Raw genomic sequence first — 27980 nt, 5'->3', positions numbered from 1 at the left:
ATTTTTTTTAAATATGGGATCCACTCAACCAATCACCGCGAGCCACGTGACACCGTCAGGTACACGTTAGCAATTCCGGTTAAAATTAATTGAGAAATTGACGGTGTGCTAACATTGTCATCAAATTGGTAGTTTGTGATTTAATTGGTTAAAAAAAATTCGTGCTAAAATAGTTAAAATACGAAGAGTTTGGGATTTTTTTATTAATCCTAAAATAAATGTTGCTCATCTGTCTCTCTCTCTATCCTGAGTATATATATATATATATATGTATGTATGTATGTATGTAAGTATATATATATATATACACATACATATTGTTTATGTCGATATTTAAATGTATCATTTTACTTTGTGCATAGAGATTGCCAAGGGAAGCATGGAAACTGCTCAGGTGCTCAGAATGAAAGCAGGGCACGGGGAGGAGAGCTATGCCCAGAACTCCAAGTATCAGGTCATTTCTTGAATTCTTTCTTCTTCCTTCTTCTTCTTCTTCTTCTTCTGTCTTTGGTGAATGCCAATCTGCAGTAGACAAATCCTCGGCACGATCAACACTCTATATGCCAGTCGAGCCACGTTAACTTGGGCTTTAGAGTTAGTAAATTCCTTGCAGGCTACCAAACGAACCCGGTTATGATCTACCTTGGCAGTTCCAGTCTTTCTCATAAAGCTGGTTAAAAGCAACATGGTATGCAGCAGATTGTGTTGCTACAGATCGACATCTGTAGAAAGATGTGCCCGTAAGTGGGGTCGGGGCAACAGATCCCATCTTCTTCTGGTTTCATTAGCTCTTTATAAGACGAATTCTTAGTCTGGGTCCATCAATCTCTCTCTTTCTTTCTTTCTTTTTTTTCCCTCTTAATGTGCAGTACTAATAGTATGGATATAGATGGATGATGAGATTACGACCATTAGTATATACGCCTCCCCTTTATCAGTTTGTCTTCCCGAGAGAATTAACTTGGTCTTGTTCCTCAGACTGCCTATATCTCCGAGACTATGCCCGTATTACAACTAGCTCTCCTGGATTTCTGTAGCACTGGTCACCTCCCGAACTGTGTGACAGTGGCGGATCTAGGTTGTTCTTCAGGGCCCAACACATGGATGCCAATCTCCGAGATACTGAGCACCATCCACAGACGGTACCGAGAAGAGGGCCGGCTGTCACCGGAGTTCCAAGTGTTCCTGAATGATCTCCCTTCTAATGACTTTAATGATGTTTTCAAGTCCGTGTCAGAGTTCCTGAAGAAAATGAGGGACGAGAATGGAGCTGATTTCGGACCCTGTTACGTCACAGGAGTTCCAGGGTCCTTCTATGGCCGGCTTTTCCCCGAAAAGAGCTTGCAGTTTGTTCATGCTGCTTCAAGCCTCCATTGGCTTTCTCAGGTATATTTTATTTTATAAGCGGCTTGAAGTGTCCATATTGGTATGGCATGAAAAACAAGAAAAAAATAGATAAAGATAAAACTTTGAAACGTTATATTTGGATTTATCAATATTAAGTCTTTCTATGGTATGTAATAGGAATCCCTTTTATCGAACTTGATCATAATCCACTTCCGATCCGGTTCATCTCTATAGGTACCTCCAGAGTTGTCAGTGAGGTCCTCCAAGCGGCTGGTGAACAAAGGAAAAATTTATATTTCGAAGACGAGTCCACCAGAGGTTGCTGATGCTTATTTGAACCAATTCAGGAGGGACTTCTCTGCATTTCTCAAGTCGCGCTCTGAGGAGATAGTTCCAAGAGGGTGGATTGTTGCACAGCTAAGGGGGAGAAGGACACCGGATCCGTCCCACGAAGAGAGCTGCCTGCTATGGGACTACTTGGGAAAGGCACTTCAAGATTTAGTGTCAGAGGTACATCACATATGCTCTATACTGCCAGCTTGTTTAACTTTATTTACGACTAAAGAGAACATTGAGACAAATAAATCACACTTATCCGAGAGGGATTCCGCAATGCAGGGATTAATAGAGGAGGAAAAGTTGGACTCTTACAATGCGCCATATTACGAACCTTATATAGAAGATGTGCAGGCCGAGATAGAGAAAGAAGGGTCCTTCATTCTGCACCGCCTGGAGATCATCTCAATACCCTGGGACGGCGTCAATGGAGGGCAGAAGTATGACAGGGCCAAGACTGCGGAAAAGATGGCTAAGGCGATAAGGGCAGTCAATGAGTCGATGCTTCAGAATCACTTTGGGGGCCAAGTCATGGACCGTTTCTTTCAGAGGTTCAGCGAAATCGTGGCTGCTGATACAAAGGAAGTAGAACATGTCAGCCTTGTGGTCTCTTTGATACGAAAATCTTGACGTGGTTAGTCACGTAAAACATCCTGTCAAGCGAGATTTTGCTGCAGAAAATTACTTGGAAGCATTAGAAGTCGGGATTCAAACAGACTAAACATCACCTGTTGCTGACAGTTGTGGCCGATCGTTTGGCAGAAGGGGATATAGGAAGGAACTCGAATGCCTCAGTTGATAGCCAAATTTTTTGCATAACACAGATTCCCATTGTTCAATGTAAATCTGAGCCCAGTTTCTTGGATAATGAGCTCAGGGCCTCAGGGCTGAGCTTGCAAGATATAAGCTCAAGCTCAGAGTCGCCCGGCAAATTAGCTCTTTCAGGCCCAATCAAAAATTCATGTCCTCTTTTCTTTTCGTTATCTTCATGTACGAACCAGTTTCATGAACTTCAAGATCATTTAAACATCTCTGAGATATACTCTAAACATCAAGCTGGATGATGAGAGTCGCTGAAGTTGAGTTATATCGTCATCTGCCAGAAATATAGGTCCTTAGGTGGGTGCAAAAATTTCATTTGATCATCAATATATCATCGTTCTTTTAGTTCTTTGGCTTGTTGATTGCTACAATTATAGTTGGCTTTGATTGACCAAACAACATGGAAAATATACGGACATTAACGTTACAAGTTTTTTTATTTAAAAAACAAGGTCTTGGCAGTTCTCTTCCAGATTCAGCGCTCTCGACATTGCCCCCTGCGCAAGGTCTATCGACTTCACCTTCTGGAAATGTTCACTACGGTTCTCCTGAAAGGATGTAAAACGAAATGAAAATTACCAATATGGTAATGGTACTTCATGGAGGAACATACTAACATGACCCGATGAACTCATCTGGTGTTTCAGGCCATAGGTTGAAGTTTATTTGAATTTTGTGGAAGCTGGAGTTTGAAGAACAGGCATTCGGACCAGTCGGGAACTCGTTCTTCTGAGAGTACCGGGTCAGTCCCATACCCCTTCGGTGCCATTTCCTGCACTTAAATTTTTCCGCTGCTCTTCCATTGGGAGATCAAATCATTACTTCATGATCTCATTTTATCTTCTCAGGCCGGTAATGGAACTGGAATCCGATGTCCTACTGCTCTATGGTAAAACTCAACAGTCCACAAGATCACTTTCGTGCTTATGAGTTACATAGTCGATATGTAACATCCCTGCCATTATTTTTCCCATGCAGTCAAATATGAAGTGATAGTGAAACATATACTATGAGGCGGTTTATACAGCCTTGTCTGGCGAACCATACCCGAAATTTGAGAAAATATATGGTGCAATTGATTGGACCATACCATCAAAATAAATTACTTCATCTGGTAGTAAATTACTTAAATTTTTTAGTAAATTACTAATAAAGAAAATAAAGTACACAAATTTCAAGTAATTTACACAAATTTCAAAGTAAATTACAAAAATTTCTAAATAATCAATATATATATATATATAAGCAAACGATTTGCCCATCTCTCTTGCAGCCATCTCCCAAAGTTGAAACGCGGAGAAACCACGTCATCAAATTACAATCTCTCTCGTGAAGACACGCTGTCTTTAAATTATGCAAATATTACATATAATGGAATATTTAATATTTAATGAATTATATAATAGAATCTACATTTTGACAGCTGAAGATAACAAAAAAATTTACATTATAGAAGTAAATATATGATTTTGATACAATATAATATACAATGTAATTTTTATATTGGCATATATATATATATGTTTGATCCATTATAGGAACATATACCTATATCCAGTTCCATCAACTTCCAAATCATTTACCACTTATCTTCAATTCAATAATACAATTATTACTTTTTCTTTTTCTTCAATTTTTTTAATCATTCAATTCAATTTTTAATATTAAATTCTTTCAACTATTCATTACTTTTTCATACTTTTTCTCATAATTCAATAACACAATCATTACAATCCAATTAAATATATATATGTATATATACAAAGTTAGAATTTGAGCTTAGCTCAACTCTAATCCTAAACAAGGCATTAAACATCTCTAAGATGTACTCTAAACATCAAGCTGGATGATGAGAGTTATGGAAGTCGAGTTATATGGTCATCTGTTACAAATATAGGTCCTTAGGATCCACTAGTGAGTGCAACAATTTCATTTGATCATCAATCATCGTTTCTTTTATGTTCTATTTGGTATGCGGGAATAAAATGCAATAGAAAGGAATTGATTCTATATAGGGAAATATAATGGTATTCAATGAAAAGATGTGATTTTTCTTTAATGACTATTACAAAATGAAGGAATATAATTATAATATTAGACTTATTTATTAAGACATCATGTTATATTCATTCTTAGATATATAAATTAAAAGTATATATATATATATATGATAGTTCACAACATATAACATGAAATGAGAGAATGACCATCAATTTCTTTTTTGAGGGAATGTCCATTCTATCAAATTGAAAGAAACAATGGAAATGAGGTCATTTCCAACTTACATTAGAGACACTGATAAGAAAATGAAGTGAAATGAAAAAAATGAGCATTCCATTATATTCCATTTCATTCTCGTGTATCAAACGGGACCTCGTTCTTTCTTTGTTGATCGCTATGATTATAGTTGGCTTTGATTGACCAAACGACATGGAAAATATATGAACATAATTATTAACGTTACAAGTTTTTTGTTTAAATAACAAGGTCTTGGCAAGAAATATAGTTCTCTTCCAGGTTCAGAGCTCTCGACATTGCCCCCAGGATGAGGTCTAATTCTCGACTTCACCTTCTGGAAATGTTCAATACTGTTCTCCTGAAAGGACATAAAACGAAATGAAAATTACCAATATGGTACTTCATGGAGGAACTTACGATAACATGACCTGATGAAGTCATCTGGTGTTTCAGGCCATAGGTTTGAGGTTTCTTTGAATTTAAGGGAAGCTGCAGTTTAAGGAACAGTCGTTTGGACCAGTCGGGAACCCGCTCTTCTAAGAGTACCGGGTTGGTCCCATGCCCCTTCGGTGCCATTTGCTGCACATAAATATTTCCGCTGCTACTCCATCGGGAGGTCAAATAATTGCTTCGTGATCTCACTTTATCATCTCAGGCCGGTAATGGAATTGGAACCCGATGTCCTACTGCTCTATGGTAAAGCTCAACAGTTTACAAGATCACTTTCGTACTTATGAGTTACGTAATCCGATGATGATGATGAGTAGGTTGGTTTGTTTTGAATATGTGTTAAGTGGAACGGTTTGTATGTTTGCTTTTTTATTGATCGGAAAACTTGAACGTTTGTGTGTGGATAATCATGTGGGTAAATGTCTGAACATGTAGGTGGTTTGTGAGTGGATATTGTGTTAATGTGGATGTTTGTATGTTTGGTTTATAACAAGAAATGTTTTCGGTATTTCGGAAAATAAAAATAAATAATATTAGTATAAATATAAAAGTATAAGCAATATAAATATAATTAAATGTAGAAAAATGACAAATGAAAAGGTTGAATGGTTAAGGAGATTGTCATGAATAGGAGAGGGGCGGGCGTGCGCTGGCGGGTGTGCGGGGATCGGGAGGTCCCGGTTTCGAACCGCTCGAAGGCAGATTGAATTAATTTTGATATTTTCAAAGGCTAAAATCTCCCTTGCTAATCCCACACAGCATGTATAATTCTGGAAACTAGCGAGGGACCCTCGCTAGACAGAATTTAACTTTGTTTTCTTTACTATCTCGCGATTAACGAGGAATTAAGGGGTATATCCCTTGCTAATCCCTCACCATAGCGAGGGATTTTTCCTTATTGCGAAGGAATTAACGGGTGATTTTCCCTCGCTAAATTTAACGAGGGAAAGTCCCTAGCAGGTTTTAGCGAGGGAATGTGATCCCTCGCTAATTCCTGTTGGTGAGGGATTAGCAAGGATCTTCCCCTCGCTAAATACAATTATTTTAATAGTGTAATCACGTGTATAATTATTCTTAAAGCTCTTCTTGATATTACAATCAACCGTGTATAACGAATATAAAAGTTTACCGAAAAAAGTTTCTTTTTATGAGAAATAATAGGTACTTTTGGCAAAAAATTATATTCTCCTCTTACTGATAAATAATATTTTTGATAAATAACACTGATAAATAACTTGTATATACAGATATACGCCTCAGAATGAAAAAGCATGCCTTTTTCGTGACATATATGCCTTTTGACCATAAAAATTCCGTTTGCACTGACTTTATGGTGAAGCACTGAAGCCGTCTTCATTCAAGCAGTAGATTTATTCAACCATTAATTTGCATAATACCCCCAAAGTTTGGTCTCTGTCTCGATTCAGCCCTTAAGGAAGCGGATCATGTAACTTTCCTCATCTTCTATTTAACTTGGTTCTGAAAACTCCTGTTACTGAATAATCTCCATTCTTTTTCTAATTATAACATGACATGAGGAGCGTCGTGCTTATACATACTATTAAGTTCCAAAACTGATAGAGATAGGTAGTAAAAGAAATCACTGCAACGATAATTTTGATAGCAAAACAATACAACTGCATATAATATATATTTTAGTAAATACAACTATCATGATGCATCTAAGCATGACCATGCAACCAATTGAAGATGGCGAGTATCGAGCTTATGTGACAGTCATGGTGGCAGCTTTAAGACATATATATATATATATATATATATATATATATATATCCAAATAAGAAAGATGCTAAGAACGCAGCTGAGTATGCATTCAAGTTTCAATAAACTGCACAGTGACTATGCATTTGAAAATCCATGATAAACCACTTCCAACTACAGTACTATGGAGAGGAATTGAACAAATTTGAAGCAAAGTACGATTGCATGCTCAGAGAAAATTAGTGGCTCGAATAACTATTGCTACACTATATACCAATATCAACAAAACAAGCAGCTCTTCTTCCATCGGATAAGATGCGGTCACCGCTTTAATGTAAAAATATTAATTATAAGAATATATATATATATATATATAAACTTTTGTGACCTGTTATTACTTAATATTAACAACTAAGCAAAAATATTCATATTAGACATCATCGACGACTGTGCATAGTACGAGCCGTCCTAGTGTACTATAGTAATGGGAAACCATTAAAATAATATATATATATATATATATATGAAAAAAAATAAGAAAGCATTTCACACTCTAATCTCATCCATGTGTCTAAAACAAAATAAAATACAAAATTAACCGAGAATAATATCATTCAAATTAATAGTGAAAAATAAAATAGGAACAATCAAATTAATATTAAAAAAGAGCCTCGCTTAAGATTAAAAATATATATATGTATAAACAGTAGCGACGATTTTAATGAATTAACTGATATAGGAAAAACAAATATTTTTAGGTAACCAAAAAAAGGAAAAAAGAGAGAGAGAGAGAGAGAGAGAGAACCTAGGAGGAAAATAAATGGACCTATTCATCGATGTGTGTACTTGTGTCATTTGGAAACATGAAGTTTTTCATGTTAAAAAAAAGGGGGGAAAGAGCAAAAGGTAAATAAATCGACCTATCCGTTGATCTTCAGTTATATCTTTGGATGAGAACTGTGTGAGGTCTTGCTATTACAAAAGAGAAAATAATTGACGGATTCTATCTCTCTCTTTTTTAATGAATTAAATAATTATTTATTTTTAAACATTTTTAATTGTCTCACGTATGGATGAAGGGATATGAATGTAAAAAATCTCCTTTTTTTTTTCCTTTTCTATTCATTGTAAATTGGAGAGCTCGTACAACATAAATAAAGCAAATGTATTAAAATAAAATAGAACGAATAACAACTGCGAGAATATGAAGTTCTAATCCTACCTTCCCGACATCTCCCGAAAACTCTCAACTTTCATATAGATTGAAAGATATATTTGTCAACATGGCATCACTGAACATAATCCTAAACTATGGGGGCGACAACTTGATGGTTGGCTACTTCGGTGGCACAACGGGAAAGATCTCAAAGTTAGGGTTTACAGTTGTCGTCGGCCATTCAAACCTTGGCGCATTCCACGATCAACTTTGTCATTCCATCTTTTGTTGTTGACTTCGCATTGAAGAATCAAAGATCATCCATTTAAACTTTCATCTGCTGGCTTCTAATGCTCGTATGGAGAAGAAACCATGGATGGGATTAGCACTCGAAATTGGTAACAAACCTAATCGAGAAGGGGACGAAGAGGACCGGATAAGTTAGATCAAGGAGTCGACTATCAGGAGCAATGCTTATGTGTCCTTTCAAGAATTCTCTTAGAAAATTGTGCAAAATTTACGCAAAATTGAGGTTATATTTTAAAAGTGAAGACTGTGTCGAGATACTTAATCGATCGATTATTTATTACTTAGCAGACTTTTTCTACGTGCAAGCGTTGATGACTTGTGCCAACATCAAGTGCTCGACATACTTCTCATCGTACGTAATGCAATTTACGATCGGCTGCTGGACCGTGTAGGTTTAATCACAAACGATGATTGTGGTGCAAAAGGGTTACATATGCAATGCTCAAGATCAATCACTGACGACACAACCAACCCCCCTAATTGGAAATCTGACCGGGTCATAATAATAATCACCTGTATTTCAAAAATCTGCAACGGACGCAACTAACGATCAGGGCCGTCCGTTCGGTTGACCTAATTGTCCAGTCCACTCCATCCCAAACCCACAGATGATCCCCCCACCTAACCACATCGCCCACCCACCCTCTCTCGTTTTCTTCTTGACAGCCAATCATGCGATGCTTCGTCCACTCAAATTCAGCTCCACGGCCCCTGAACGCACCAACATTCCGTGCCCGGACCACGCCCGACCCGACACCGACCCAACTCCATGGCCTCCGCGGCCAACGCCATCTCTCTCTCCGCCTCGCCGAGGCTCGCCGCGAGCAGCTCGTCCGACCAATTAGTCGTCCGGCTCCAGAGCCCGAGTTCTGTCTCATTTCGGCCTCGCTCCGAGCTCAAACCGGCCAGGTTGTCGGTGGCGAGTCGAGCGAACCGGCTGAGGATCTGCGCGACTGCGGCTCCGGTGATGGACAAGGCGGCGAGCCCCAAGGTGCCCACCATAGTCGATGTGGATTTGGGTGACCGGAGCTACCCGATCTACATTGGTTCCAACCTCCTCGATCAGCCCGAGCTTCTGCAGAGGTGAAGTTTGCTTCACTGCTCCAATTCCAATTGACTTTTGTTGCTCCTGTGTTTAGCGAGAGCTATGCTTATGGAGTCCTGTCGAGCGTCATGAGCTCGTCAAAGTGCTAGCTCTTGCTGATACTGATGCAATTTTGGAGTATTCCCAAGCTTCGAAGCTCCAATTCGATCGTTCATTCCGCCAAAATTTGAAACTCAGTCAAAATTTGAGATTGATGCCGTTAACTTTGGTTACTCGATACCACTGGAATCGAGCCGTACTTGCGTAGTGTGGTTGAAGCTTGATTCTGGCGTCTAATTCGATTCTGGGTGATTTCTGTGTCGCAGGCACGTTCACGGGAAGAGGGTTCTCATTGTCACGAATGAAACGATCGCACCGTTGTACCTCGATAAAGTTGTGCATGCCTTAACCGTTGGAAACCCGAATGTCTCGGTCGATCATGTCATTTTACCGGATGGCGAGAAGTACAAAAACATGGTAGGGTGCTTGATTCTTGATATGAAGATGATAACAATGATGATTAATCCATCCTGCAATTCTCTAGTTATGATTTCCATTATCTCTGTCATTATTGTCGTGTGTGCAATTGAACTGAAAGTGACAAGCTTTTTATCAGGATGTTCTCACGAAAGTCTTCGACAAGGCCATCGAGTCGCGATTGGACCGCCGCTGTACTTTCGTTGCCCTAGGTGGTGGTGTTATTGGTGACATGTGTGGATATGCTGCTGCCTCTTACCTCCGTGGGGTGAATTTCATCCAGATTCCCACAACCGTCATGTCTCAGGTTTTTAACACCTTCATTGAACTGCTATTCTATTGATCTCTGAAGGAAAATTGGGAAAGAGTTTCCTGCTTTCGATTCTTCATCTCTCTACAAGTGAAGAAAATATGGGAGTGACATGCTGCATTGCACTTGACAAGACATTGTAGGATCCAAAGTGTCCTTTGACGTGCAGTCTTAAAACATTTTCTTCTCCATATATTTCTTTGTTCCATGAGAAGACAAACATAAAAATCTTGAAAGTTTTCCCAAATCGACGGATTTTGAATTTGGATTCTTGTTTTTACTTCTATCTCTTTCCAGGTTGACTCATCTGTTGGAGGAAAAACTGGCATTAACCACCGTCTGGGAAAGAATTTGATTGGTGCCTTCTACCAACCTCAGAGTGTGCTTATAGACACTGACACATTGAACACGTTGCCTGAAAGGGAGTTAGCATCGGGTTTTGCTGAGGTCATTAAGTACGGGCTTATAAGGGATGCAGAATTTTTTGAGTGGCAAGAAAAGAACATGCATGCTTTGATGTCAAGGTAATATCTATTCTAGGCTTATAACAATTCAAATGTGTCCCTTGGAAAATTTGAATCTTGTGCACCAACTTGGCAAGTTGCTTATTTCCAGGGACCCTGCAGCTTTAGCCTATGCCATAAAGCGTTCTTGTGAAAATAAGGCCGAGGTTGTGTCCTTGGATGAGAAGGAAAGCGGCCTGCGGGCAACTCTTAATCTCGGTCACACATTTGGCCATGTGAGTTGTGCTTACTGACTATCACTTTATCATATTGCAAGCTCTCTTCTTTTTCATGCGTGGCATCACTGATGAGGACTCAAGCATTCGCGTTGTTTCTTGGCTGCTCTTTCATTTCATAAGTGTAAATAACAGGTCATGTCAGGGTAAATATGTAATAAACATCTCGTTCATTTGAGTAAATTTGCAGCTTCATTCACTTGTAGCATTAGCTGTTTCTCCTAAAAAATCCCAAGTTTTCCTATTTGGTTTAGTTTTTGTAGCGTCCTTTGTATGGCAATGTGCAACTCATGCTACATGAAGGACAGCTTTCGAAGTCCGTATTTTGGTTTTCTGGTTTTGTGTTTTATAATAATTATTATTATAATTTAAAAGTAAGCTAATTTAAGACCATGCTATCACAGTCCATTCTATTGAGCTCGGCCATGTAATCTGATTCTCTGTTAATTGCTTCTCATCAGAAATGTTATTGTTTCAGGCAATTGAAACTGGCTTTGGCTACGGGGTGTGGCTTCATGGAGAGGCTGTTGCTGCTGGCATTGTACGTTGAATACTACTTTACTCATGACATTATCTTATACAATTTTCTGTATAGACGGATAATAAAAGTTAAAACAACCCATTATCACCCATGTGATATGGAGTCTCCCATCCATTCCCTTGGATCGTACACGGCATCACTGCATGAAATGAACTTGAATTATGTTTATGCTAAATGAGTTTTCTGCTAAATTATAGGTCATGGCTGCTGACATGTCACATCGACTTGGTTGGATTGATGAATCAATTGTGACGCGGATCCACAACATCCTAAAGCAGGCCAAATTGCCGACTGCCCCTCCTGAGACAATGACGGTGGAGATGTTCAAGTCGGTCATGGCGGTAAGAGAACAGTATCATTTTTTTTTTCCAAGAACCCCGTGATTGAGATGTGCATACCATAATTTGGAGATTTTCTTGGAAATGAAGGTCGACAAGAAGGTTGCGGATGGGCTGCTAAGACTCATCCTCTTGAAAGGGCCTCTAGGGAACTGTGTCTTCACTGGGGACTATGACAGGAAGGCCCTTGAGGAAACACTCCATGCATTTTGCAAATCTTGAGTTCTCTAAACCGGTAGACCTTCGGCCTTACAGTAGGATGTGCCAAGTGTTTAGTTGTAGTTCGGTGCTCGTGCTTATACTTGTTAAGTCAAGAGTGAATCGCTTTTTTCGTGATGTTTTATCTGCCTTGATTCAATTGATATGCTATTATCCGAGGTTGTAACTTTAGAAGCATGGATGAATGAATAAAGTGTATTGGTTTCTGCTTCCCCTTTCTTCTTGTTCAGCATTTTCGTGTCCAGTTTTATTCGGCAGGACAATAAACCAAGAGTGCAATAGGTGTGCTTCAGCCTTCAGATATAAACCTCCTAGAAGTTTAAGTATCAGTTGATTGTCTGAGTTAGAATATCAGGCCAACCTTCAAAAGTCCCGCTTCCTCTCGACATCCACGAAAATACAGGAACTCTCCCTGTTCCCCTCGACATACAGGAAGATGTAGGATTGGTGCAAAATATACCAAATCAAGCAAAGGAGTGGGAAAGAATTTGAGTCCCATACGTGACATTTTATGACTTTCGAGAGTTTTGAAGTTTTCGTGGAGAGAGTAACAAGTACAAGCTGCAGAACATGGAGGTACATTCATCGAGTTCCGATATCGCTCGGCTCTCACGATTCACAAAGACCGCAATAAACACGAGACAACCCTATATGGAAACTGAAGGCCAACTGCGAGGTCATCGATGCATCGGAAAGGATTGACATGGTCTTACATACCGAGGCCATCCTTCTGGCCCTTGACCTCCTTTTAGCCTGTGACTGCATTGATGAGGACAGACATGGGCATGGGCATGCGGTGGGCATACAAGTCCATCCCTAGCTGCCTTTTTTTTTTTTTTGGTAGAAAAGGATAGCAATAGATTAATTAGTCAAAATCGTCCGAACAGTCTCGGTTATGAGTAACTAGGCTAGTATTAGGGACACTAGCAACATCAGCAAACAAAAGATCTAGGACCCCGACAGCAGGGATATCAAAATGAACTACATGGTAAGAATTAGATAAGTTATCCCCGACTAGCCGGGCCACGAAATCCACAACAGTATGAGCTTCATGCTACATGTGGGGAACTCTGAAGTGGGCGAATTTCTGGAGGAGCGTCCTGCAATCAGAAATAATCGGCATTAATGGAGGATTCTCATTCGAGGAACCCATAATAAAATCGCATATTGCCTTGGCATCCAACTCTATGACAAGAGATTGGATGCCTAGACTTTGGGCAAGTAACAGGCCATCTCGTAAGGTTCAGCATTCAGCCACGAGGCTGTTCATGGCCCCGAGGAAGTGGCAGAAACAATAAGTTCAAGAGAATAGTGGTGGGGATGCTCATGAAGGAAATTTTGTTCAAAGATCAGCTTGTTCCTTTGTTTCCAATGGAGCCACACTGCATGAGGAAAGATTATCCTCCATGGTATGTTTAAAGCGTGCAATTCATAAGCTTCAGTATTCAGCTTGATCCATTCATTCGTGAGGAGGGAAAATGTCCCTTTTTTAGAGGTAGGAATGCCTAAAGCCAACCAAAAAGATTTGGCCGATCGACACTCCCTGAGGATGTGTTCATCAGGTTCATCACAAATGCTGCAGTTTGAGGGGATATTCAGCCCCCTAAATGTAAGGTGAGCAGCAGTAGGAAGCTTCCCATGGCAAACAAGCCAAAGGAAAGACTGCACTCGAGGAATAGCATGTGTTTTCCAAACCCAAATCCAATCTTTCTTTATTACATCAGGAGGCCGACCACAAGCAATATGATAGGCAGTTTTCGTAGAGAAGTGTCCAGAAGGTGAGTATTTCCATATCAGCCGATCTGGACCACGTTGCCCCAGCAAACTCCTGGGGATATTTTGAAGGCGATCCCAAATATTTTCAGATAAACAGAAGGAAAAACGACTCAAAATCGCAAGAGCCATCATTGTTCAATATATCCGACACTTTGAAGGCATGTTTAGAAAAATTTAAGGGCCCTGCAATTTGTGTCCGAAGGAGCATATTACCAAGTCAACAATCATTCCACAAGTTAATATTAATACCATCGCCCACAACCCATGTACTGCCAAGAAAACAGATCTGCAAGCCAACGTTCATCGCATTTTCATTCAAGGTGTTAGCAGTAGCTGTGTAGGCTCGATGCTCAACATATTTTCTCCTAAGAACACGAGCCCAGGGCCTTTTATCTTCTTACATTCTCCAAGTAAAGCTACCAAGGAGAGCATGATTACGGCCTTCAGTTCGAGGGATACCAAGGCCACCTTCGCATTTAGGAAGAGTGATATTTCTCCCAACCTACCAAATGTTTTTTTTTTTCCGACTATCCGAGGAGCCCCAAAGGAAGTTCCTAAGAGCCGATCAAGAGTATTGCAAATGTTTTGGAAAATGAGGGTACCCTGCATGATATGAGTAGGGACGGAAGAAAGGACAGAATTAACCAAAACGACTCCACCCGCAAAAGAAAGATGTTTATCCGTTTAATTTTACAATCTCGTTTTTAAAATTTTAAGTCTAACTTTAACTCTATTCACTATACAACAAAAATCAACAATACAATTATTATATTTTCCTTTTTCTTCAATTTTTTAATTATTTAATTCAATTTTTAATATTAAATTTTCGCAATTATCCATTACTTTTTTCACAATTCAACAATACAATCATTACTTTTTTCTCAACTATTCGTTACTTTTTCACACATTTTCTCATAATTCAACAATACAATCATTACAATTCAATTAAAATCAAAATTTAATTCTATTTAACTTTAAAATCAAATGCAAAATTACCCTTCTTGTCCTTGAATTTATCAACTAGGAAGGAGAAAGAAGAGAAATTAGCGGCTGACATATCCGCAGGGGTGAGATGTCTCTGGCTTTATTTCCTAGGTTGTCGAGGTGAGATGTCTTATTATTAGAGACCCTTTACACTTTGAAACTTTTTTCTTTTCCTTTTTGTTTTCTTTTTATTGAACATATGGAAGAGATCGTGACCTTTGAATATCCCTTTGACAGAGCATCTGTCCAATTATTATAAAAATATAGCAATATGTATACTTCATTTTCTCCTTAAACATATGAAAGAGATTTATATGGTCTCCAAATATCATCACATTTCAGTTGAAGTCTAAAGTTGTTCCCTCATGGAAAACCGTAATCGTGTATATTCCAATAACTCAGACACAACCACGCTCCTTTTTGAGACAGACTATTCAAAATATTGTTCGATTGAAAAGAACGAGGACGGGGACAGGATCGTCGCACAGGACGACCATTTAAAACCCGACACAATCCTGCCCCCTTTCCAATTCCTGTTATCTCTTGGGATCGACTGGGAAGTTAGGGCCGGGATATAAGCAACATGCGCGGAATATATACTAGGGAGGGCTTTCTATATATGTGCAGCTGCTCCCTGATCATCCAGGCTAGCTTTGGTCCTCCCCGATTCCATTTCAAATTTACGAGGACATGAGTTGGTTATTTGAATACCATCAACAAGGAAAAAAAAAAAAAGACACTTTTTTTTTTCTTTTTGCATAATAAATATTTAAAAAAAAAACAGCAAAGAGAAGGGCCTAAAAAAAGGAAAAATATAAAAAGAAACCCCCAGAAAAAAAGGAGAGAGGGAACAGAGAGGATTATGTTAAATTCGGGGAGTCGTTCTCTGCTCTGCCATTAAAAGAAACACGGCGAGTTGGTGAAGACGAGGCCGTCTCGTTGTTTGATTTTGGTTGGCCAGAAAATCCTCCCAACGACAATTTCTTCCTTCCCATTTCCCTCTCCCTCTGTCTCTCTCTGTCTCTCTCTCTCTCTCTCTTCTCCTCTGCGGAACGCTTCAACCGGCATTTTTTTGCGGCCCCGGAAAAGGTAAAGAACAACGGGAAATCCCCTTTTCTTGGATCTTCCGACCCCCTTGATCTCTCGCCCCCTACCCGGAAATCTCCACATTTTGTTTCCCATTGCTCATTTGGGTCTCTCCTTTGTGCCTCCTTTCTGGGGTTCCGGCACTGACGGCCTAGGGTTTCGAGTTCAGATTGCTCAGCTGGGTCTCATTGTCTTCTTCCCTTTCTTGGGGGGGTTTCGTGTTTTTTCTTTTTTCTTTTTTTTTTTTCCTTTCTTTTGTGGTGTGTGGCAGATGTCTGATTGATTTGGTGGGTCGGGGACAGGGCGGCCGCGGGATCGATCAGGTCTTCAGGTGAAGAAGATCTGAGAGACAAGGAACCAACAAGACAGTTGAGAGGAGAGGAAGATGAGTGCGTCGAGGTTCATAAAGTGCGTTACTGTTGGCGACGGTGCGGTCGGTAAAACCTGCCTGCTGATCTCCTACACCAGCAACACCTTCCCCACGGTCAGTTCTTAATTCCCTCTCCCCCCCCCCCCCCCCCCCCCCCCCCCCCCCCCCAAAAAAAAAAAAAACCCTTCTCCTTTGCCTTGGATCTGGGTTCATTTCGTGTAATGCGGCTGCCCATTTTGCTCGAATTTTTCTCCGTGAGGGTGGAACTTTTGAATTTTGTATAAAAATTGAAGTGATTTTGTGGGAATGTCAAATATTTTTTTGGGTTCGCCATACACCCATGATCGGTGTTTTCGGCAATGTCAGGATGATATGAATTGAAGGAAATGGCGATAGTTCTGAAATTCATTGGTTGTATGTTTTTGTGTTTTATGTTGTCTAAAAGAGCGTCATTTAGAAAATAGTGAAGTTATATGATCTGTCGGTGCATTTTGATCTTAACCTCTCGAGGGCAATAGCTCAATTCGGCAGAGCTATCGTATTCTGAGATAAAGAGTTGATATTGCCTTCTCTTGGACTTTTGATTTTAAAAAGTTTTCGGATTTTCTATCGTAGTTGGATCACATGTCATGGGCATCTGTTCCTAAATTCAAATTTATTGCATCTTATCTTTCTGCAAGGCCTCAGTTGTTCTGTTGAGCAAGCTTCTATTTTTGGTTGTTATTATATATACCTGAATCTACACATTATTCCATTTATTGGAATCTGTTGTTTCTTGATCTTTGGACTTGGACATGAGACTTTTATCGAGTTCATTTAATAGCATGGGGAAACAGATGAAAGTCTTCATTGAAAAAGATTTTGTCGAGTCTATCTTAGACCTTTCTGATCTCTGTATTGTAATGTGGTTTAAACAGGATTATGTCCCAACTGTCTTTGACAATTTTAGCGCAAATGTGGTCGTCAACGGGGCTACTGTGAACCTGGGACTGTGGGATACTGCTGGTAATGTTGCACATCATTCTATTTTCTCCTTTGTCATGTATATCGTTACATATACATAGCGATCTAATTATTTTCTCCATGTGGTTTTCTCATTCCGTGGAACAGGACAGGAGGACTATAACAGATTGAGACCTCTGAGTTACCGTGGGGCTGATGTATTCATACTGGCTTTCTCTCTCATCAGCAAAGCCAGCTACGAGAATGTCTCTAAGAAGGTGGGACAGACAACCCATCCAAAATGAACTGGTTTTATTATCTCTGTCTTGAGGTTTTGTTTTGATACATTTTCCATTCACTTTTCAGTGGATTCCTGAGTTGAAGCATTATGCGCCTGGTGTCCCAATAATCCTTGTTGGGACAAAGCTTGGTGAGATTTCTGCCTAGAATTTCACATCTGTTTCATGGGCATGTCTTCACATGCCCGGATGTTGCTTTGTGATTAACACATGATGTGCAAGAAAAACTGGAATGCAGTAATACCTTGTTAGGCAGTATCTATTGATACTTTGATGATCAGTGATGCATTTTTTATTTTAGCAGAGCCAGTTAAGGTATGTTTAGGAAGTTTGTCTTTTTCCCCTGGTGGTGACGACGCATATATTACTGCTGGAGAAAAAATAGTCTCAGATAATTTTTAACCTCGATGTCGCATATATATCTAAATTTGTTTGATCCACAATGAGGTTTCGAGCTTGAATGCCAGTTGAAAGGAGGACAAAATTATAGATGCTAAAGTCAACACGTCTCATTCTTGGACATGAGCATCTGCTTTCATTGTGATGATATCATCTGTGAAGTACAAGCGATTGTTGTGATGTGATCAACTGAGCTTTCATTGAATGTTACCTGGGGTCAGATCTTCGGGACGACAAGCAGTTCTTCATTGACCATCCTGGTGCTGTGCCGATTAGCACCCAGCAGGTACCAACCACTGCTTTTTGTCACCCTTTCTGCCGCTTCCTCTTGAGATCCCTTTATTTGAGATTGAATGCTTTCATTATGCCTTTTGATTTTATAGGGAGAGGAGTTGAGGAAGCTGATTGGAGCTCCTGCTTACATTGAGTGCAGTTCCAAAACCCAGCAGGTATACATATATTACTTACCATCCCCATGAGAGACCTTGTTCAAGTTATGCGAGATCATGAGCTCCTCTTTTACTGAGTGTTATCATCCCTGTCCTTATGCAGAACGTGAAGGCAGTCTTCGATCAAGCCATAAGGGTCGTGCTTCAACCTCCAAAGCAGAAGAAGAAGAAGAGCAAAGCTCAGAAGGCCTGCTCAATATTGTAATTGAGACTAGGTGTCATTAAGGCAAAAAACAAGGGGAAAAAAAAAAGAAAAGAAAAGAAAGAAACCAGCAAAAAAGAAGAAGGATATTGACTCGCCGTTTTCCCCTGCACTGTATCTCCTTCCCTTTTACTTTGGCCTTCTCTACTATTAAGCCAGCTGCCCTTGCTGATTATTGTCTTCTCGACTGACAAAAGACTCGAGGTTTCTCTGGTGAAAGCAATGTCGGGGTGCCACTCTATTGATCTGTAATCCAGTCGTGTTATCCTGTTCATTTTTAAATATGGTCTTTCCGATTTAGTTTTTTATTTTCTTTTTTCTTTTTCTTTTCCTATGTATTAACAGACTCCCCCTTTTGAGGAAAACTTGCCTTTGCACGAACATAGTTAATATCTTCATCTGTCATTGTAACTATGTTTCTGAGCCATGGTGTTCTGTTCTGATCTGCTTCGTTGACGAAACATAGTGTAATTTTTGGTGATTGGGAATATGCCGTCTTCATTTGAAGTATCCATGGGAGGCCTGGTTGTCATGTTTTCCTTGGGAATCTTAGGAATCTTTTGTTGCTGAAAAGGACTTTTAATTTTGATTATAGTAAGAAGATGAGCTGGAGATGTTGCCACCCACTACATCTCCAGTGCAATGTATTTTGCGCGTTTGAACTGCTGTGACCAATTCAAACGGAATCCTTGGAACTGGGTAGGTGTGCAATATAGCCCAGTCAAGCCGAGGCAGACCTTATTAGGTTGAGGTCGAGCTCAGCTCGAACCAGAAAGCTTGGTTTGATTCCTCTTCCTCTTACATGAATGGTTTCAATTTGTGTGGCAGTCTCAACTCCCTTGTACTTACTTCTGATTGCTAGAATGTGCGATGCAGTCTGGGGAATTCTCAGATCGTCATAAGTTCTTTGAATCTTTGATATAAGAATAGGATTGAACTTGACGTTCGGTTCATTCGATTAACTTTAAATGAGTGGGCACGAGAAGTTGGGACCCTCTAATACCTTTCTTAGGAAGTCATACGATTTTCCACGCTCCTTTCATTCCTTCTCCTAGAGAAGTCATCGTCGGTCGGAGGTAGCCTCGGGCCTCTGCGAAGAACTTCTTGTTTAGGACGACATGGACATGGAGAATCAGCTCGATTAAGTTTATATAAGCCAGCTACCTGCGCAGAGCTTTAATGAAAGCGATTAATGTTAAGCCCATTATGGTATTATGGGCTGCGACCGATCTGGGGTTCATCAATTGTTTCGTGGGCTGCTGTTGTAAGATTTTTCTTTTTTTCTTTTTTTTAATCTATTTATAATGAGAGGTTTGCAGTTTCAACCAATTGATACTCACGGTCCACGTGAATACCCTATAAGTTCTTAAGTAATAAGCTATTGATCTAAATCCTTGGAAAAGAAAGAAAAATTTTAGCTTTCTTCTAATAAAAAACAGAGAGATTCTTATTTATCATTTAATAAAAGGAAAAATGTTATTTATTATTAGCTGCAACACCAAATAATTGTTTAAACAATAGAAAAATTTTAATTGTTTGAACAATAGATGTCATGCCAAACAATTAAAACTTTAGAACTGCATAGGGGTGGCAAGATATCTGGATGCGAAAGACATCTATTGTTCAAACAATTTTAAAATTTTTCTTTCTTTTCCAGATATTGTATAGATTTAAAAAAAAAATTGAAAAACAAAACATTAGAATTTTTTTCTGATATCCCTGTCCATTTTTGGGCCACGTCAGCTTTCCGTTAGAGAATTGACGGGAAAATGATGCGGTGATATGTTGTGAGAAAATTTCAAATAGGGTTAATAACTAAAAAAATGTACAAACTTTTTACATTTTTACAATTTTAGCATGAACTTTTTTCCTTAATCTAAAAATGTACAAACTTTCGATTTGATAATAATTCTATCATAGCATCAAATTTTTTCGTTAAGTTTGACGAAATTAAGGCCACAAAGGGCATCGACGACCACAATCGAGGGGGGGGGGGGAGGTAGCCCAAATCGAGGCCCCCATCCCCCAGGATAGGGAGAACTCTCAAATTTCATTCAAATTCCGATGGGTGGAGCCACGACCCTGATTGGGGTTGCCGGCGCTCTCTGTAACCTCGATTTCGTTCAAATTAACGAAAAATTTGACGCCATGCTAGAATTGTTATCAAATAGAAAGTTTGTACATTTTTAGGTTAAGAAAAAAAGTTCGTGCTAGAATTGTTAAAATGTGAAAAGTTTGTATCTTTTTTTTTGTTATTAACACTTTCAAATATCGTGCAATTTGGTGATTAACATGATATGTGTTATATGGTGAAAAATTTTAAAATATCGTACTTACAGTGAAATTTACCCAATTTTTTAAAATTAATTTTAAGCTTACAAAAGTATAAATGATAATTTATTTTCTTAAAATGATTAATATATTTATTTGTTAACTATATGATAATAAGTAATTAAAATATTTTTCACACATTTTTAAATATTTTCTTTATAATATATATAGTATATTAACATATGATTTAGTAAAGATTTTACCACTTTACCCCTTTATTATTTCGAGATTTTCTTTTATGTCTCTATTTAATGCATTGGTTACAATTTTATATATAGACTAGGTTATTAAACCCAAGCGCTGTACGAATTTTGTAAAGAAAATTATATAATATGAATTTAAATATAAGGACATTAGCTGCTATAATTTTATAATTTAAATCAGTGCATAGAAATTTTATTTTTTATACTCTATAAACTTCAATAGGGTAAATTTCAAACACATGCTAAATAATATTAATTGAAGAGTTCGAGCAAATAATTAATGTAAAATACTTTATATACATAATCATAAACATCTTTAATTTATAGAAAAATAATTTTATAATCCTAAAAATTTTAAATTCTTAGCTTTAATTAATGAAAGGATAAGAATCATAAAATCTATAAAATAAAATTAAGTTAGTATTAAGTTGATTTTTATTTTCAATCACATTTCATGTACTAAGTTTCGTGAGTTTGAATAATTTTTAATAAAATAGGTTCGATTTGAGATTTCTTAATTGAACTTTTATGAAGCTAACAATGATTTTTAAATTTTTTTAAAAATTTTAAGTAATTTCTAATTTACTTAAAATTATGATTTACTTATGAAATCCTTAAAATTATGAATATTTATTTACTTATGAAATAATGATAAATGATTAGTATACTTCTCTGGATATAATTATTTCTTTACTGACAATAATAATTATTAGTTAATTTGTATATTGTATATCAATTTATTAAGACATTTACTATTGGATATATTTATTATTTATTTGCAATATTAATAATTATTTAATTACTATATTGCATATTAATTTATTCAGACATTTACCATTCTAGCCCTATGTATTGCGGTGGATATAACTTTATATAAAGATTAGTTATCTTCTTAAAATGATTAATATATTTATTTGTTAACGATATGATAATAAGTGATTGAAATATATTGTATATATTTTTGAATATTTTCTTTATACTATATAGTATATTAACGTATGATTTAGTAAAGATTTTATTACTTTACCCTTATATTATTTCGACGTTTTCTTTTATGGCTCTATTTCATACATTGGTTAGAATTATATAATATATATATATAGATGTATGCATAGCAAAAGGGAAAAATGTTTCTTGTAGAGTTCTGGCATTACGCAGCAGAGTTTGCCTATATATATATGTATATATATATATAAGGGTTCTGGCAGTAGGTTCAATGTGATTATTGATTTGGGAAGTAAATCCAATATGTCTTCTCATTTAATTTTCATCTTTCTTTTTATTTTGGTTGTTTCTTCAATAATATAGTTCATTAATCATTTCTTTCAATGCCAATCAAATCGAAAGCATAATATATTCCTATAAATATTTCTAGAATGGGTATAGCCTATACATAGGTTATTCAACTTAAGAAAATTATTAAGCTCATATTATCAAGAAATTATATTTCTTCTGGCTAGGCCCGGATCCTTTATTATTATTATTTTCCTTTTAATTATTGCAATGTACAAGCATAGTGTAAAGCCGCAAATGTGCCCAAAGAATTGCTGATGGGAACGAGAGAACAATGTATCGAAAAAAAAAAATTGAGAGAGAACGAGAGAACAGTGTGACGTGTGAAAGGTGCAAAAGTTGAATGAGAAGGAGAAAAAGGAAGGGGTATTATCGTTACACACGTTCTCGCCGGATAATTTAAAGGTTCTTAATTCGATTCTCAAGGTAGAATTACACGTACTCATTCAATAACTATTATGATTTTTATTTTATTTTTTCATATTAAGCTCACCTCGCCGTTAGAAAGAAAGGAAAAGAAAAGGAAAGTTGACTAAAAGGACTTTTTTTTTATGTGCACATTGATATTAGAAAGTCCATTGGGCTCGATTAATTCAATTCGAGCTGGATTGATACATTAATGAATAAAATTCTTTTAACATGTATTTTCTCTATTCATAAAACTTGAATTCGAGATTTTGTTTAAAGGAATAAATGTCGAATCACTTGAATCAATTATCATATTTGTGAGATCCACATAGATCTATCTATAATCTATAAGTCTATATATCTATAATCTCTATATATAATCTATAAATCTATCTATCTATCTGTAAATCTATAATCTCTATCTATAGTCAATAAATCTATAATCGATAAATCTATCTATAAATATCTATAAATAAAGTGCTGCACTTTGAGGGCGTACAGGGAAGCAATATCATACTCTCGCAATTATTATTTGTTTACATTATTTTAGTAAATTATTTTATTTTATATATTTTATTCATTTCCTAAAAATAAAAAATAAGTAATTTCGTTTATATATTTATTTTGTTTTATTAGGTGATTTAATATTATAAAAAATCTATAACTATTTAAAATATATATTATCTTTTTTTTCACACTTGAACCCTCTTTTATTTCTTCACCCGACTGACACAAACGCAAATATCAATTGGTTAATCAGCTCCTTTGCCTCCTATATTCTTTATTTTTTTTTGTAATTTTCGTAGAAGTTTTCCCATAAGATTGTAGCCACTAGTCCTAATGTGTATTATTTTCTGTAAGAGAAATTAATTACCCACTTGTAATATTATTTTGTATCATTAATTTGGTTTTTGCTACTTCCAATCAACTTTATATTTTATTTTATTAATCTTTGTTGCTCTTTTGTCATATTCTATATCTACAAACGAAGATGCAACGAACAAACACATTTTTATAGTAGCAGTAAATATCTTTTTTGAGTTCTTGAATTTAAAAACTTTTATAAGTAAATTAGCTCTTGGAGTTTTTTTTATTTAGTTGTACTAAAAATAGAAAAAGGGAAAATGGACGAAAAAAGCCGATTCATACACTATATATCCCTACCCGAAATCGCCATTGGCCTCCTATATTTAAAACATCGTTATTATATATCTTTATTATATATTAAATAAATTTCTGTTTACATTTTATATAATTATTATATTAAAATCTTTTTATAGCTTGTAGAAGTATGGCTTGATTTACAAATTAAATTCACAAGCAAGCCCAAATGTTAAAAGCCTGAAACTTATTATGATGACTATGATCTACTAACAAGTAAACGTGCTATACTTTCAACAAAATTCTGCGATTTACTTTAAATAGTACAGATGAATCGAATTTAAATATATCATTCGCCAAATCAACTTATTGAATAAAATTATTTTATAAATTTGACAAATTATATATACTCATCCCAGGAAATAATTTCATATATATATATTGAATGATTAATAGGTGTGCCATTGATGCATACTAGTTAGTTATTAGTTGGGGAAGCCGATAATTAATTCTAACAAAAAAGATAGAGAAAGTTGTGGACGCTTCAATAATTATTAGGAAAATGACTGATAACGACATAAATATATTATATTACATTCATGTTTATTGATAGATAAATTAAGCCAGAATTAGACCAATGTTGGGCTCGTATTGCACTTAGTGAAAGCTTCTTGCCCTCTGTCTCGCATTAAATCCTCAATTCCAAAAGAGATATATATGCATGTGTTTCAATTAATTATGGAGATGCGTGTTGTGCATTTATTGGGCCAAGTGTTTACATTTTTTATGTACACTTTGATATCCAAAAAGTTAATAGGCTCTTATTAATTCAATTCGAGTTTGGTTAATCTATTAAAGGACAAAGCTCTCCCATCATAATTTTTCTTGATTCGAAAGACTCGAATTTGAGACTTTATTTAAAGGAAATAAGTACCGAATTACTTAAATCAACCTACATTGGTGAACTCTTCACAATTTAAATTGCTATATTCTTCATGCGTGGTCCCATAGAGACATCAGTCCTCAATCCAACCCTCTGTCGTGGCATATCCGTGTCTTTAAACCTAATTATCATTATATCATTGTTGTGTAGAAAAAAGAAAAACCCATTTCAATCAATTATTTATAATATATAAAAACCGAAACGCACAACGTCATCATGTTATTCTAGCGAGAATAGCAAACTCTTAACTTCATGTTGTTGAACTTTCAATTTCCGGTATTAATTGAAACTTTTATTATATTTTATTTGTTTTATATTCAACAACTCCATATCTATATCTATATATATAAGTAAAATTGACTCATATTGTAATAAATGATCCATCATCAATGTAACAAACTTATTAAAGTAATTCTTTGAAAAGATAAAACTATTAACCTCATTAATATTATAAGATTAAAATCTTTATAATATAAATTTATAATAAAATAAAAATTAAACATTTGAAATAAATATGTCATAAAATTTTATATTTAAAAAATATGTAATCGAGTTTGTGTATATACATATATTTATGATAAATTTGGCTACCATAGAAACAATTAAATAAATATAAATTGAATTATTCAAAATTAGTTTAATTTTATTAATTTATTATTACATAAAATGTAAAATTAATTATTAATTTTTTTATTTTGTTAAGAAGGAATATGTTTTCCAAAAATCAGAATAATTGTTATAAGAGTTGTTATTTAAATGTGCTAAAACAAATATTCACAACGCAATATATATAAACACCACTAAAAAATTCCATTGATCCTATATATAGAATTTTAAAAACGATAGTGGACATAAAAGAAAAAAATTATAACATATCATTATGAATTTAATTTCATAAATAAAATAAAAATAAAGATGACAAAACGGTATCTTAGAAAGAGGGCAAAATAATTTTCTATTATAATTACTAAAATTAATTAATGTAAGTGACAAATTTATATTAACAATTAACTTAAGTATCATATACAACTTATTTGACCATATTGTAATAATCAACTTACTCCAATTTTTAATAAAAAATATTGAATAATACTATTTGAAAATTACAATTATTAATTGAAAATATTGTTGATAAGAAAGTTGGTTCACAAAATATAATAATTATAATAAGAACTTATATAGCTAAATATAAAAGAGAACCCGTGCAAAGTACAGGAAAAGAAGACTAGTTTTATGTATATGTCCATATTATGGTGAAAAATAATTAATAATGAAACTTTTGAAAATTTTAACGCTTTTTTTTATATAATTTATAAAATTCTTGGAGATGCAAGATATTCCTTTTGTAGTTGAACATTCTAAACTTTTTTATAAATAGAAGACATCAAATTTATTTTATACATAATCTTTTTATTTGTATTAGTTTTTTTCTACGCTTCATTCTTCCACCGATTTTTTTTTCTCTTCGTATGCACCATCTATACATTTTACAAATTATTATACTCTCTATATATGTTATCCATATTAAGAGACTAAGGTAAGTATTTGTTTGCATTCTTAATTTTAACTTCTTAATCTTTTACCCACCATTTTATAGTGTTTAATATATATTATGTCCGTACCTTTTTATTTATATACGTCCCTATTATGTCTCTGGGTCATTTGTTTTTGGTTATATACAAAAAATTGAAAAACAACGTAATGCTGTAGAATATATATGATAATATGTATATATGTGTATAAGTATCTGTGATTGGATTGAAAAAATATATATATATACACCCCGTTCATGTAATATTTTTTCTATGTATGTTGTAGGTCCATTGATTAGTGATAAAATTAAACGGTCTGTCTTTATCGGGCTAAGCTGCTAGAAGCTCAAACTTTGAGTTGCACTGTGTATATACTCTTCATTAATTTTATTAATTCTATGGTATAGGCCTTTGACATATATTTTTCGTCCGACAAATCAAGGAATTATCAAACAACAAATAATGAACCAGAGAATATTATTTATTTATAATCTAGTTTTTTAGAGCAACATGTTATCAATTATATATATCATCTTCTCAAGCTTTCGTATTCCCCAACTGCTCTCATTTAATGAGAACATAAATAATTTATTGATCTCTAAAGGCCGAGACATAATCATCATGGGGTCTTGTAAAAAAGTCTGCAAATGTAAATTAAATATAAATAATTATTAGCTAATAACCCTAATTACGCTCCAATTATAGAAGATATTGATAGGATTAGAATATATTCTAATAATAGAATACATAAGGCAGGACGCAACTATTCTCGAATTGGCTTTGCTCTTGGATCCCTAGGTCTGATAATACTCTCGCTCATGACCTGGGCTAATTTGACTTTAAGTCAAATTTTCATTCTCTATATATTTTTTAAGAGTATCCAAACCTAGATTCACAGGCCAATGTAATTGCTCCTTTTCTTTAATGAAATATCCTTATTCAGCGAAAAAAACAAAAAACAAAAAGGCAGGACGCAGCAGTGCATATCGTTATAGTCCATTTATTCACCGTCTATTATGGAATCAATAGTTCTCAACGGTACCAAGTTAGTTGGGAAGAGTATATATATTAAAGAACAGCTTCATGCCTTTCGGGACATCATACGCGCTGGTAAGCATATATTTATTTATTTTTCCGAGTTAATTTTCTGATCGGCATCTTCGAAAAAATTATGCAAGTACGTCTTAGATTATAACTGTTGTGAACAACATAGGAATCAATTATGGGCCAGTACAGTATAATCTTTTACTCTCGGCATCAAAGATTGAATATTGCACCAAATTGTACATAACCCAATAATAATGCGGAGCATTACCAATTCTAATTGATTGCCGATGAGTACTAACTATTTCATTAGACTAGATAGGGTTCCATTAACGTTCCTTGTAACCGAAAAAATAAGCATACGGTAGATCATATCAAATGAAAATTGGGATCCGATTGGCATCTATTATTGAACAAAACCCATACCCCCAGTTGGTATGAGAAAGAAAGCCAGGCAACAGAAAAGGAGTGTATATACAGTTATGTACTCATTTAGAAATGAAGAGGTTTGAAATTTAATCTACCTAGTG

General features: G+C 35.8%; 3 protein-coding genes across 4 annotated transcripts; all 3 read left to right on the top strand.

The window, feature by feature from the left end:
- The first annotated feature begins 341 nt into the window (after nucleotides 1–341).
- On the top strand, nucleotides 342–2712 carry LOC116199127 (jasmonate O-methyltransferase-like). The gene is made up of 4 exons (XM_031529421.1): nucleotides 342–454; nucleotides 979–1386; nucleotides 1582–1857; nucleotides 1966–2712. Exons 1-4 carry the CDS (start codon nucleotides 380–382, stop codon nucleotides 2311–2313), a joined length of 1107 nt encoding a protein of 368 aa, XP_031385281.1. The 5' UTR covers nucleotides 342–379; the 3' UTR covers nucleotides 2314–2712.
- Nucleotides 2713–9049: 6337 nt separating this feature from the next.
- Nucleotides 9050–12301, top strand: LOC116200023 (3-dehydroquinate synthase, chloroplastic). Its single transcript, XM_031530679.1, has 8 exons — nucleotides 9050–9463; nucleotides 9791–9941; nucleotides 10081–10248; nucleotides 10549–10775; nucleotides 10867–10990; nucleotides 11469–11531; nucleotides 11729–11872; nucleotides 11960–12301. Exons 1-8 carry the CDS (start codon nucleotides 9150–9152, stop codon nucleotides 12089–12091), a joined length of 1323 nt encoding a protein of 440 aa, XP_031386539.1. The 5' UTR covers nucleotides 9050–9149; the 3' UTR covers nucleotides 12092–12301.
- A 3391-nt stretch (nucleotides 12302–15692) lies between these two features.
- On the top strand, nucleotides 15693–19022 carry LOC116200024 (rac-like GTP-binding protein RHO1). Of its 2 annotated transcripts, none has more exons than XM_031530680.1 (8): nucleotides 15693–15937; nucleotides 16237–16418; nucleotides 17222–17309; nucleotides 17415–17524; nucleotides 17613–17676; nucleotides 18166–18230; nucleotides 18328–18393; nucleotides 18497–19022. In XM_031530680.1, exons 2-8 carry the CDS (start codon nucleotides 16320–16322, stop codon nucleotides 18596–18598), a joined length of 594 nt encoding a protein of 197 aa, XP_031386540.1. In that variant the 5' UTR covers nucleotides 15693–15937; nucleotides 16237–16319; the 3' UTR covers nucleotides 18599–19022. The 2 variants fall into 2 exon arrangements, with proteins under 2 accessions (XP_031386540.1, XP_031386541.1); XM_031530681.1 differs by having other exon boundaries at nucleotides 16206–16418.
- The last annotated feature ends 8958 nt before the right edge of the window (nucleotides 19023–27980 follow it).

This window comes from Punica granatum, chromosome 3 (genome assembly GCF_007655135.1).
Source record: "Punica granatum isolate Tunisia-2019 chromosome 3, ASM765513v2, whole genome shotgun sequence".
Lineage (NCBI taxonomy): Eukaryota > Viridiplantae > Streptophyta > Magnoliopsida > Myrtales > Lythraceae > Punica > Punica granatum.
Note: the sequence above shows the minus strand (reverse complement) of the source record. Positions and strands in the feature narration are given on the sequence as shown.

Bases quoted from the DNA above. Each gene is read 5' to 3' on its own strand.
- LOC116199127 (XM_031529421.1), top strand. From the start codon at position 380: ATGGAAACTGCTCAGGTGCTCAGAATGAAAGCAGGGCACGGGGAGGAG. The intron at 455-978 runs GTCATTTCTTGA...CTTGTTCCTCAG, and splicing joins CCCAGAACTCCAAGTATCAG to ACTGCCTATATCTCCGAGAC. The intron at 1,387-1,581 runs GTATATTTTATT...TCATCTCTATAG, and splicing joins GCCTCCATTGGCTTTCTCAG to GTACCTCCAGAGTTGTCAGT.
- LOC116200023 (XM_031530679.1), top strand. From the start codon at position 9,150: ATGGCCTCCGCGGCCAACGCCATCTCTCTCTCCGCCTCGCCGAGGCTC. The intron at 11,532-11,728 runs GTACGTTGAATA...GCTAAATTATAG, and splicing joins AGGCTGTTGCTGCTGGCATT to GTCATGGCTGCTGACATGTC. The intron at 11,873-11,959 runs GTAAGAGAACAG...TTGGAAATGAAG, and splicing joins TGTTCAAGTCGGTCATGGCG to GTCGACAAGAAGGTTGCGGA.
- LOC116200024 (XM_031530680.1), top strand. From the start codon at position 16,320: ATGAGTGCGTCGAGGTTCATAAAGTGCGTTACTGTTGGCGACGGTGCG. The intron at 17,525-17,612 runs GTGGGACAGACA...TTCACTTTTCAG, and splicing joins ACGAGAATGTCTCTAAGAAG to TGGATTCCTGAGTTGAAGCA. The intron at 18,231-18,327 runs GTACCAACCACT...TTGATTTTATAG, and splicing joins TGCCGATTAGCACCCAGCAG to GGAGAGGAGTTGAGGAAGCT.